General features: G+C 44.8%; 1 protein-coding gene across 1 annotated transcript in view; it reads left to right on the forward strand.

Moving 5' to 3' along the window:
* LOC309364716 (netrin-4-like) overlaps positions 1-10,796 on the forward strand; it is a 49,757-nt gene extending 38,961 nt beyond the window's left edge. The window contains exons 6-10 of the mRNA XM_081902513.1: positions 2,487-2,700; positions 3,002-3,138; positions 3,800-3,868; positions 5,250-5,420; positions 10,598-10,796. Coding sequence (XP_081758639.1) covers positions 2,487-2,700; positions 3,002-3,138; positions 3,800-3,868; positions 5,250-5,420; positions 10,598-10,734 — 728 coding nt within the window. The 3' untranslated portion in view covers positions 10,735-10,796. The remainder of the gene's footprint in view (positions 1-2,486; positions 2,701-3,001; positions 3,139-3,799; positions 3,869-5,249; positions 5,421-10,597) is intronic.
* The last annotated feature ends 2,402 nt before the right edge of the window (positions 10,797-13,198 follow it).

A 13,198-nucleotide genomic window follows, 5' to 3' on the forward strand; every position in this document is an offset into this window, starting at 1 on the left:
TCAACTCTTTTGGTATTTTGCTGGGTGGAAGGACAGACATGCACATTAGGGCAGATGGGGCATTGCCTGCTCACCTTACTTGCAGCCAGTCAGCAAGTGGCTGGGCACACAGCTTTGGTTTCTGTAAGGTCCACAACTGACGACACAGGAATGCATGATCAGATTTCCTGACTTTTTTTTTTTTGCAGTGAATCAGGGCTCCAATTTTTATTAGAGCAGGCATTGGCAAACTCGGCCCTCCAAATGTTTTGGAACTATAATTCCCACCATCCCTGACCACTGGTCCTGTTAGCTAGGGATGGTGGGAGTTGTAGTCCCAGAACATCTGGAGGACTGAGTTTGCCTATGCCTATATTAGAGCAACACTAGTGAGGGACCTCCTGCCAACCTAGCAGTTCGAAAGCATGTCAAAGTGCAAGTAGATAAATAGGTACCGCTCCAGCTGGAAGGTAAACGGCGCTTCTGTGCGCTGCTCTGTTTCGCCAGAAGCAGCTTAATCATGCTGGCCACATGACCCGGAAGCTGTACGCCGGCTCCCTCAGCCAATAAAGCGAGATGAGCACCACAACCCCAGAGTCAGTCACAACTGGACCTAATGGTCAGGGGTCCCTTTACCTTTACCTTTAGTGAGGGACAGGGTGCTTAATTTAGAGCCGGCTCTACTGTTAGACAAAGTGAGGCAACCACTGAAGAGCGGTAAATGCGGAGGGGTGTCGTGCAGACAGAGCTATGTCAGCCACATGGCCTGACCGGCCTGCTGCCCTCTGGTGTGGTGGAGGACTCTGCCCCATTGTCAATGTTGAAGTAAGAGCCAGCTGCAAGTTAGGCTGGCTTTTGTACATGGAATGGGAGTGACCACATCTTGCCCTTTGTCTCAGTCAGCAAAATGTCTTGGGCTGGCCCTGGTTTAACCCTCTCCCACATTGCATTTCCCGTTCTAAATCATGCCCACCAAGCTGCTACTAGTCCTCATGGTGGGAGGGGCTAAACATAGGACTGATTCAGGAGCATGTGTTATTTCCTGTGCTGGGTGGACACTTCATTGGGGGAAACAGCATGGGGAAATGGAGCAAAAAGTCCTCTCTCCTTGAAAACCAGAGAGACAGCGGGGGAGAAATGTCTGGAGATCCAATCACAGATCTCCCATTCCATGTCAATTTTGGCCTTAAAGTTGCAATTCTGCTAACCAGGGATTTGCTTAATTTCCACTAACACCTTCAATAGGATTGAAGCCACTTAAGTGCATTCAGGGTACCAGCCAAGGCATGTCACTTTCTGGTTCACTGTGTTTTTTTATATTCTGTTGGAAGCCACCCAAAGTGGCTGGGCCAGCCTAGTCACATGAGCGGGATATACGGTAAGTAGTAAATCATCGTCATCTGAAAATGCATCATTTGAAAATTGATTGTGTAGGAGCAAGAAATACAGAAAGAAGAAGGACACCCACACCCAAACTCGCTGGCTTGACACAAATAATCCTGAAGTGCTGTTCCACATATGGTTACGTGTACTAGGTGGATGAAAGCCATTTTCTTTTGTTGTAGCATAGATAGGAAAACTGGAGCAAACAGCATTAAACTGTGTCAGAAGTGTGTTCATTCCTCTACGCTCGGAGTCCATGTGTCAAACATTTCATTAATGCCAAAGTCCGAATTTGGGTGAACCATTCCATCAACAAGTCTCCACCGTTTGGCAATGATTATTTAGCCGCCACAATTAGGTATATTCAGGCAGTGACTGTTTTACACGTGTCTGATTGATGTGTGATTGTGCGCACGCTCATTTCCACGGACCCAGAAGTGGCTGGAAAAGGGGGTGTAATGGGGAAGGGGCATAATGGGGCTAGCTTATGCATGGCCCACCGATGTAGGCGGGGGCCAGGAATGCAACCTGGAGCTAGGTTTTTACGTAACACTGTTACAGATCGAGAATCAAAAATAAAAAGAAGAGCAAGTTTAAGGTCAGGTGAAAGTTTCCGATTAGCTATGCATTCCGTTTCTTGGAACACTTTCTGTCAAAACAAAGTAGCTTTGGGATAGGACTACCAGATATGGAAGAAGAAGCCAGGGGCTTCCGTCTCCGGACTCTAACATCCTACAAAGTTGTGATGGATATAAATACCAGTCCTGAGTAAGCTTAATCACATTTTCTTTTACCTTGGCTGAAACTGACTTGAGGGGGTCCAGATTGCTTGCCAGCCTTAAATATGGGTCCACCAACATCAACCCTCACAACTTGCTTTTTCATTCCATCATTAAAACCTGGTAGGCTTTGAGAAAGAACTCTGCAAAGCTTAAGAATAAGGCCTCGGTCTAATGTCTCTTGGTTATAAATCGGTGATTCAAAAGAAGTTAAAGGGCAAGCAGTCTATTCCGAGAATGTTGTGTTTATGCATCTGATATACAGTAAAGCCCTTGAGGAGATTCTGTCCCTGCAGGTGACTGTCGGCTAATCCTCTCCATTCCACACTGCACTTTCTCATTCAGCTTGCTCCTGCCACCTCATGGGCTCAGTGAACACGACGTTGAACCAGAGCTGGAAATGCCACCCAAAGACAGGATTCTGCTTCTGCAAACCAGGTGTTGCAGGCCCCAAATGCGACCGGTGCCTCTTGGGCTATTGGGGATTTGGAGAGAATGGCTGCCAGCCTTGTGACTGTGCCAGAGACTGTGACAAGCACACTGGAGAATGCCTCAGCAAGTAAGCAAACTCCTTATCACAAACTGATAATGTGCAGAATCCCTAGGCTGGTTCAGTCCTAGCTCTGGATTAGGATATTGTTGCCTAATTGAAGGATACAGAAAATATCAATGCATCTTTCTGCACAGAAATCACTAACGATCGGTTCTTAGAAATGTTCCTTGCTTCACTTTGCTTATCAAAACTCTGGAGCTAGCATTACCTCTCTGTCACTGAGTAGTAGAGGCTACCTTATGACTAAATATAACATCCCATGATCTAAGTGCCATTTCCATTTGTTCTGTTGTCCTCTTCTTCCCAGTTACGACAACCAGGCTTTTTTCAATATTCCCATTGGTGGAAGAATCCCTGACCTTATTCAAACACCAGCCAATGAGACTGAAGATGAGTGGCAGTGGAATGACCACGAACAAGGGTTTTCTGCACTAAGACATCCAGGTATGGATTTATATCATTGCACGACAGACGCCAGTTATTACTTTTACAATTTAGTGGAGCGTTTTAGATTTACAGAGTATTTGTCATAAGTAATTGTCTGTAGTAACTGAAGGGTACTTGAGTCTGATCTCTGACTTGCTTTTTATTTAGCATATATATTAATTATGTAATAATTTCCATGCAGAGTGTTTTGCTTCCTAATTAGAAAGCTTGGCTAGATAGGATGGTGTTTCACTTTTGCCATTTAAGCATCATATTTGCAAATAAATGATTTCTCTTTAAAACGTATTTTAATAAGACATACTCACCTTCTTTTCTGGATCCATTTCAATCGGGGTTTAGGCCTGGTTTTGGCACAGAAACTGCTTTGGTGGCCCTATGTGATGGGCCTCTGTCATGGCCTTTTAAACTGTGTGTAGTATGTATTTTTGTCCTTTTATATTCTAAACGGCCCTGTGATCCTTACTTAAAGGGTGGTATAGAAATTTAATAAATAGATAATAAAATAATAAACAATAGCAGCAAAACATTCCGATATTTGAAAGCATATGTGCATGTGTACATGAAAATAACTTGATTTCTCTCTTTGCCAAACTCACCCAACCCCACTTTCTTAATGTGACCCTCCTCCTTCAACACTGGCCTGCGATTCCCTGGCTAGAAAAGTGTGTCTGCAAAGAAAGGATACTAGGAAGCGTCACCAATTTCTGCCAGATGAAATATGCTTATGGTAAGTGAGTAAAATACCTTCTCCCATTTAAATAGTGGGAACCAAATGAAGCCCCAGAACCTCTTTCCTGCTGCTCTTCATCTTTCAAAACTCCAGAGTCTGTAGCAGAAAAGCCTAACGTCTGCACAAAGGAAACTCGGATACTTAATGCTCCCATAAAAATAACAATTATAGATGATGTGCATCTTACACGTATTTTACTTACACAATTGCATAAATAAATGGAGAGCGGGAGAGTGCCAACTTAAATAAAATATTGGAGGAGGCCAGGTAGGCCCTGCTCTGTATAATCGATAACAAGACGTGTGCGCGCACACACACACCATTTGAATGGCACTGCCCATCATTTTTCAGGTGGCAGCCCCCTCAAATATTTTTTGGGGGGCAAAGGGAGCTCAGCCCCTAGGAACTGGCTCTTATGGAAAGCCGAGTAAACTCACTTTCTATTTATTTTCCTCCCACCTAGCCAAAGTTGTGTTCAGAGGCTCACCTGGCTTTGTGAAGGTGGTACTGAGGTTCTGGGATACTGCCAGACCCTCTGTGCCTACTTCCCAGAGCTGGAAAGGAGGTGGGAGGGCTCTAGGACCCTGCCACAGCCCTTCTGCCCTTCCAAAAGGGGCAAGCAGCCCTCTGCCTTGCTGGGTAGGGGTAGTTCTGTTCCTGGCTTCACACATCATTGTGTTCATGCTTGGACCACAGGAATGAAACCCTCGCATAAGATGTGCGTTGCCTGTATGAGATTGAATTTCTATAACTTTATTTGTCTAGATATTATGTTATGGGTTGGCATTTGTGTTTTATGTTGTAAACTGCCCTGTGATCATTTGATACAGGGTGGTAAAGGTAAGGGTAAAGGGACCCCTGACCATTAGGTCCAGTTGTGGCCGACTCTGGGGTTGCAGTGCTCATCTCGCTTTAGTTGCCGAGGGAGCCGGCATACAGCTTCCAGGTCATGTAGCCAGCATGACTAAGCTGCTTCTGGCAAACCAGAGCAGTGCACGGAAATGCAGTTTACCTTCCCGCTGGAGCAGTACCTATTTATCTACTTGCACTCTGATATGCTTTTGAACTGCTAAGTTGGCACGAGTAGGGACCGAGCAACAGGAGCTCACTCCATCGCGGGGATTCGAACCGCCAACCTTCTGATCGGCAAGCCCTAGGCTCTGTGGTTTAACCCACAGCGCCAACCGCTATAATGTAGTTTCTCCCTAAGGTAAACTATCCAAATTCTATGACAGATCTCCAAAGGCAGTCTGCTAATGCATCCGTGTATTAACTAAGATGTGCTATAGCCACGCCTTCAGGTTCTGCCAACCGACACAGCAAAATAAATTGCCCAGTGTGTAAAATTAATTGTGTTTCCTTTTGTGCTCTTTGGCAGTAATAAAAGCAAAGATCCTCTCTGCTCATGACAAAGGAACCCATGCAGAAGTCATTGTGAAGGTCAAGAAGGTTCTGAAATCGGGAAGAGTGAAAATCACGAGGAGTAACAGAAGCATCTATCCTGAGTCTTGGACCAACAGAGGGTGCACATGCCCAATTCTTAATCCTGGTAAATACTCTGTATTTGTCCCTGGCATGTCCATGTAGGACAGAAATTATCTCCAGCCTGAAACCCTGGAGAGCTGCTGCTAGTCAGTGTTTGAGTTAGATGGAGCAATAGTCTGAGGCATTATAAGGCAGCAATCACAGATCCTTGATGTTCTTTCTTTTCTCCAGAAAACTGGCATGGCAGTGCCATCCCACCCTTAGTGCTCCATGCCCCAAAAGCACTTTACTGATCTTGTGTGGATTGCCCTGTCACCACAGAGTTCCCATCTGTTCCAGGTTAGGTCAGTGTGAGATAATGGTAAAAAGAAGGGACCATATCCAGACAATGTATTATTTTGCTTCAGGTGGTTGGTTCTGTGACATAACCACCATTGAAGACCTGCAATTTGCATTGAAGGGAAAGCTCCCACTGGAAGAAGTGGGAGCTTTTCCCCCTCTATGCAAATAGCTGGTGTGGGGACTGCAGTGGGGGCAAAGAGTTAAAGCTCTCCTATGCCACATGCCAGGGTTCTGCTCTATATCAGGCATGGTCCTACGCCTGTAATTTACTTTTCAGAAGCCAGTCACAGAATTACTAAATACATGGCGCCTCATTTGTTTTGGCCCTTAGTGCCAGAGTCTCTTGCATTACTCCTTCCAGTTTCATCACTATGCCTTGTAATTTGATGCACACTGCCACATAGGTCCTATTGTCCTTTAAACGAGAGCCTGGGAACATGCTTTGGATTGTTTCTTCCATTTAAAGTCAAAGTAATTAGAGAAGGAAGTACGGGTAGTTTACTTCTGGGCTTCATCAGATTAGGATGAGCAAATACGTACTTCTGAAGGTCGCAGCAGTCTTGCCCTCATCCCTTGATAAATTTTATTGTGCTTTTTTATTGAGACTAAATTAAACACACATCCACATTGACTGAAAGGAAGTGTTTTGTCTAAAATGTAGGGTTTATAACCTAATCACTCACCATGATTAACATGAGAAGACTTTCCCAGCAAACGCCTAGAATACCACCACTGTTTTGATTTCCCGTTTTCTTTCTGCCCCATAAACTGAGGCTGGAGATGAACAATAGCTTTCTTAAAAGAACTGACAACAATTTGAAAGAGGTCTTGCTGCTTAGGCTGTATAAATGTACCCTGTTTTCATTTATGGCAAGGAAGAAGTTTCAGGGTTTTGTACCATTAAAAAACCTGTGGACCAGTTAGATCTGAGTTGACCTGGGACAAAAGGAATGAAGGGAATCCTCCTTAAAATGGTTGGTTGGTTTCCAGCCTAACATTAGAGTGGTCAACTTTCATATCCTGCCAATTTATTTATTTTATTTATTAAATTTATACACTACCCTTCATCTAAGGACCACAGGATGGTTTACAAAAGCTCTTCCTTTATACACCTATGGGGTAGACAGTGATCATCATAGGCGCCGACTCCATGGGGCTTGAGGGGGCCCGAGCCCCCTCAAAAATTCGTTTGGGGGGGCTCCGCCCCCCCAATAATCTCCGGCGCCCCTCCAGCAGAGCGCCATCGCCGCCCCTCCCCCAGCCCAAAATGCACAGGGAGGGGCGGGCTGCATGCCTCCTGCCCTCCCTCCCGAGCAAAAGCTCCACCCAATTTCCTTTGGAGCTGATTAATAGGCGCAGCACACTCTCCCCTATTCGCTCACGAGGAGGCGGCGCCACTTTATTTGCATATTCATGAGCTTATTTATTATTCATGAGCTTTCCCGGGGCCCCCCCAATATTTTTTATAAGTCCGCGTCCCTGGTGATCATATTCCTCTCCCTCCCATTGAAATCTTCACTTAGGAGAAATCCAAACTGAAATGATGATGCAGAAATGTGGAGAATAAATTCAAGGTTGGAAAAACAAGAAAGTGAGAGAAACTGAAATTGACCTATTTCTTCACCCCTACTTCCAGGCAACCAGTTTGCTGAGCTTTCATCCTGATCTGTTTGCACAAATTCTGCAGGTCAGGTGTCACCTGCTATTCATTGAGCCTCCATTCTGATTTATTTTCAGGGAAGTGAGATGATGCTGTGTCCAGCAAATGTTACCCCATGCTTTATAATGCATTTTTGTAACACTTTCCTTATTGCAAAAAAACCCAAGTTTTAGAAGAAGTGAGTCTGCTGCAGAAGATCCCCAAATCAAAGTGAATTGTGCAACCTGAATTTGTCAATATGTGATTAAACCCCACCTGAAAATAATGGCAGTCTGGAAGTGCCAAGTCAGGGGTGCCAACTTGAATGAAATATTGCTGGGGCCCAGGGAAGCCCTGCCCTGCGTCACATGACACAGGGCACTCATACCATTTGGATGGCAATGCCCATCAACTTTGTGGAGGTCCGGCCCCCTCAAATATTTTATTGCGATGGCCCAAGTCCCCGCGGCCCCTAGGAGTTGGCTCCTATGCAGCTAGTGATGTAATAATAATAATAATAATAATAATAATAATAATAATAATTTATTTATTTATTTGTACCCCACCCATCTGGCTGGGTTTCTCCAGCCACTCTGGGCGGCTTCCAACAAAATATTTAAATACAATAATTAATCAAATATTAAAACCTTCCCTAAACAGGGCTCCCTTCAGATGTCTTCTAAAAGTCTGATAGTTGTTTATTTCTTTGACATCTGATGGGAGGGCGTTCCACAAGGCGGGCGCCACTACTGAGAAGGCCCTGTGTGAGGAAAAGGCTTTAGCACAACAGTCGGGGAAAGACGAGGTGGAGGAAGGGAGTGGGGATGCTGACACAAAGTCAGCTGCGATTTAAAGCAACGTTAGAAGAAAGACGGAGAAGCCCGGTGCACTCTGACTGGCTCCTCAGATCTGTGTAAACTAATAAAAATATAGTTTGACTTTTCTCACTTGCTTAGCTACTTGTCCATCTAACAACTATATGGATCTGTCATGATGTTATCCAAACATAACGATTGCATCTGTGAAATAAAGATCCATTTATTTATTTAACAAACGTCAATGACTTTGGAGGGTGGTAGATCACTGCCAGTTTTTGATACTGGGTTGTAGATCACAGCCTACTTGAAGTTGGACATGTCTGGACTAGATGACCCTCGGAGCCCCTTCAAATTCTGCAATTCTGATTCTATGAGTGGAGTAGAGTCTTTGAAACAGCATCTGTTGGAGGTCCTCTAGTTCCTTATTTTGTATGTGGAGCAGGGGACCGTCACGACCCCCATCCAGCTGTAGAATTCTATGACTGAGCAGGGAATTGAGCGCAAGCCCCAATCCAGCACTGTCCTCAATGCCACACTTTACAGCCCTAAACAACCTCGGTCCAGTATACCTGAAGGAGCGTCTCCACCCCCATCGTTCAGCCCGGACACTGAGGTCCAGCTCCGAGGGCCTTCTGGCGGTTCCCTCACTGCGAGAAGTGAGGTCACAGGGAACCAGGTAGAGGGCCTTCTCAGTAGTGGTGCCTGTCCTGTGGAACGCCCTCCCATCAGATGTCAAGGAAATAAACTACTTTCTGACATTTAGAAGACATCTGAAGGCAGCCCTGTTTAGGGAAGTTTTAAATATTTAACGCTGTATTGTTTTTAACACTTGATTGGGAGCCGCCCAGAGTGGCTGGGGAAACTCAGCCAGATGAGCGGGGTGTAAATAAATTATTATTATTATTATTATTATTATTATTATTATTATTATTATTGGCATGTGGGCTAGTTTAATGCACATGCACACAAGCAGCAGAACAGAAAATAATTTGCAAGTCCAGTTTTGGCTATATTTGCATTCCCTTTCTTCCTGAATGTCCACAGAGTGTCCTTTCCTGTCCCTTTTTGTTTTGTTTTGAGCAAGGGGAAGGGCGTCTTTGGGAAAAGACAAGGAAATAATCCACACTCGCCCCTGCTAGTCCCGTCTGGCACTGCATTCATCAGGAGTTTCTGCTGTGCGCAGCAGTCTGGCTCCCTGCCCAACCATCTCTGTGCCATTGTACGGCATGTTCTTCCCTAGCTGGTGACAGGAAGTCCATATCTAATCTCATGGCATTAGAGTATCATCATAAAAACTTCATTTATGGTGTGGTGCAGTGCAATTGCAGTGTGGGTTTATTTTTAAGTAAAAATAATAATAACAACAACTGCCTTTGTCACCAACAGAGATATAGCACCTTGAAAAAGAAACTGCCACCTTTCCCCTGCTTCCTAAATGTAAAGTCTGATTGGGAAAGCCATCAGTTGGCATCGTTTTAACTGGGCAATATTTTACTAGAGAAGGCAGTCCTTTGGTCCATTTGCTCAATATTGTTGACACGGCTTGGCAGTGGCTCTCCAGGGTTTCTGGCAGGGGACATTAAATGTAAGAAACACAAACAGGATAATTGCATTTTAGCTTGAAATTTAGGTAATTTCAGTGACTGCTCACGAAGCTGTGTTAATGATGCACGAGCACCCTTACATTGGTAAGTGAATTAAGGCCTGTAGTGGGATTATGCCCCATTAATCTCAAATCAACCTACCATGTAAATGCAGTGTGAAAATATCACATAAGTTTTCCTCATATTATTTTTGGAACCTGTAAAGACTTGGGAGCCGTGGCGTCGTTTTCCTTAATATAATTAAGACGTTTTCTTATAACTAGTTATCTGTAATAAATTGCATTTCATGAAATGTTTTGGCCATTATGTTTATTAAGTTTTGCAGGTGGTGACGGGCTCGTCTTTGATGAGGGTAAATAAGACTGGTTCCCCAATTCATTTGAAGAGGTCTCTGCTGCTGTGGGTTGTAGCTAGTAGAAGAAATGGGGAAGAATGGGTTATTACTGCTTTTCAGGGCCAAATGAGGGTCCATGCCCCATACTAAGTGATTATGGCACTAGCCAGCCCAGCCATCATGTCCAGGCCGTGTTGGTGGAGCATCTGTTATTATTGTCAAAGATCCCTCTGCCTAGCTGACAATCAGGCAAATCTATTGCTTGCAGTAGGGATGCACTGATCACCCTTTTGCCTTTATTGTGAGGTTACTGAGCAGCCTTCAAGGAGAAATTATCTCTGTGCTAGCATCATTTCTCAAAGCAGGAATATGATCCTGTGTGTTTAGTACTCTTCGCAGCAGAGGGAGGTCATTTTGGTTGGTTTTTTTAATTAATGTGAAATCCGCTGGTGGATTTAGAATTTACTCTTTTTCTAACACCTTGCTGTTCTTCTTCCAAACCAGGTGTAGACTATCTGATAGCAGGACAGGAAGACACACGGACTAACAAACTTCTCGTGAACATGAACAGCCTGGTGAAGCCCTGGAAAGCTCACTGGGGGAAACTAGTCGCAGACATGCTTCGAACTGGATGCAAATAATACCTTCTTTCAAAGCAAAAGCCACAGACTTTGCATATGTTAGTAATATTGCAGTGAAAGGCCTAAGTAGTTCTCTTGTTGTCTATCAGAACATTCCTAAGGGGAATTTAAAAACAGAATCTCTCTCTCCCCACCCCCGTCATATTTTGTGTTTTAGGGAGGCATCTTGTGCCTCGAGTTCTTTCTTCCAAGAATCAAAGGACAACGGCAAAGGACAACGACAAACAATCCCAGCCCACACAGACTTGGAAACCTCAACCCTTAACTTTGTTTGCCTAGGAATCACAGCTTATAGCTTGCCCACATCGTTTATCCAGAGCTAAGCCCCACCCCCCAGCCAGTGTCAAGATTACAAAATGCATTGCACGTTGATGCTTTCAAGTCCCATCCTGATACTACTAACGCATAAACTTACAGCTGCTTCACTAAAGCATTTGTTTCAGGGTGGGTGGGTTGCTTTTTTGAAGCAGCCATAAAGGATGAGCAAACAACTTTGTCGAGCTTTGGAGCGACAACATGCTCAACGGTTGGCCTGTCACATGACTCCCGCTTTATTCGACAATCTTTTCAGCTCACTAAGCAAGCTACAGTTAGAATAACATACGCAGCTTTTGGGGGTCCTTAAAGAGTGTGTACGTGCACCCTCAGCATTTGCACTGGGGTGGAAAGATTCTGTAGATTTATGTTGTCTTTGTCCGAACTCTGCCACCAGAGAAGCAAACAGGCAGAGCCTGTGAGATGGTAGAAGAGGCTGAACGCCTTCCCAGGACTTAGCCCCTTGGGGGATTCTGGGAAGTGTGTGCACTGCATAGAGGGAGGGGGGCATGGCTGGGGTCTGATCCTGCAGGCAGGAGTCTCAATGGACTTCACCTTTGTTCTTTCACAGAGCTTCTGGGAGAAGTGGTAGGTGGGGAGAGTTGGATTAGAGATTACAAGGACTGATGAGTGGAGAGTTGGATTAACATCATTTGCCTTCTCTAGGGGTGTTCTCTCAATATGTGCACCAAATCAACAATAGTTCTGGCTTTAACTTTGAGCCCACCTGCTCTCATCAAAGGTCTTCTCCCAGCTTGCCCTCCCCCGGCATCCATTGCACCACGCAAATTTCAGGAGGATTGCTGCTAAGAAGGGCTTGTGCAGCACCGATGATTCCTTTGTGAGGGAAGAATGCAGCACCGGCCCACAGTTTCTGCATGCAAGTAGTGAAAGAAGTCCTGGAAGTTGATTTGGTTTGGCGTTGGTAGATTCACCAAACCACCGCAGAAGAGGTTGCAGGGCCACTAGACATGAGACAAGGAAACATCGGCTACCTCTGGGAACAGCCATGTGGTTATTCTGACCTGCTCTTTCCAAGATAATATTTGAGTCTCAAGTGCTATCCTGCTAATATTTCATGTAAAAACTGTTGGCAATTACGTTCCGTTTAAGAGCAGGGCTTCTCAAAGAGCTCTCTTCTCTAATATGAAACAAAGATGGTCAACTAGTGCTGCTGGTATTCTCTATTTTCTGTTGGTTGGTTGGTTCAAAGAGAATGGCACCATGAAAATGCTTAAGTGTTGGCCTTTAAGAAACGCAACACCTTCTCTTATTGATCTTGCCTTGTTTTGCTGATTTAGCTGTGACTCCTGCAGTGCAGAGGATTGGACTACAACTCTACAATTCTGATTTTACAATTCCTGAAGAGTTGAGGCACTTGTGGGCAGGCACACAACACTCATGTAACTGCATCTTGCATCGCCTGCAAGGCTGGCAGGCAGCATTCAACGTCCTGGCTAGTCAAGGCACACAGAAATCTGCACAAAGATACAAAGGCTACCTTTGCTTGCTACACTGAATCATGGTTTAGCATGTGTGTCTTGTCTCGCAGGCTCATACTCTTTCCCCTCCTCTTCCTGCATAGCTGGCGGATTGAAAGCTTCTGCTTCTGACTAACCACAGTTTACTGTGCCATCTGTGGCTCATCATGACTATGTTAAGTTTAAACAAGCCCGCTGCAGTTAACTATGGTTTGAAGTTGCCTTGTTTGAAACTAACAAGAGCTCATGCCAGTCCAAATGAAAAAGCAAACCATGGGCTAAGCAAAAGCTTTCAAACTACTCCTGGCCCATGAGATGAGAGGGGACATGGGCTTATTTCACTGCAGCCCTGTCCTGCTTGCTCATGTCACTCTAAACCATGTGTAAAGCGCAGCTTTCACCAGACCTGCCACCCCTCGAATCAGGTAGCCAGATACAGCTAACAGGACATGTTTGTCCATTGGAAGAGGCTCAAGATGCTTACAAAAATATATATATACAACAATCCAGAATCGCTGCAGTTACTTTCTTCTGCAGCTTGAGAGCTCCTCATCACCCCCACGGCAGACATCTTACCAAAGGACACACTAGTTGTGCTTTCCCCTCTGTATCTACTTTTTAGTTTGCAAATCACTGCGTGCACATTTATTCCTTTTAAAAAACAAGAA

This window comes from Podarcis melisellensis (assembly GCF_964234715.1).
Source record: "Podarcis melisellensis genome assembly, chromosome: 2".
Lineage (NCBI taxonomy): Eukaryota > Metazoa > Chordata > Lepidosauria > Squamata > Lacertidae > Podarcis > Podarcis melisellensis.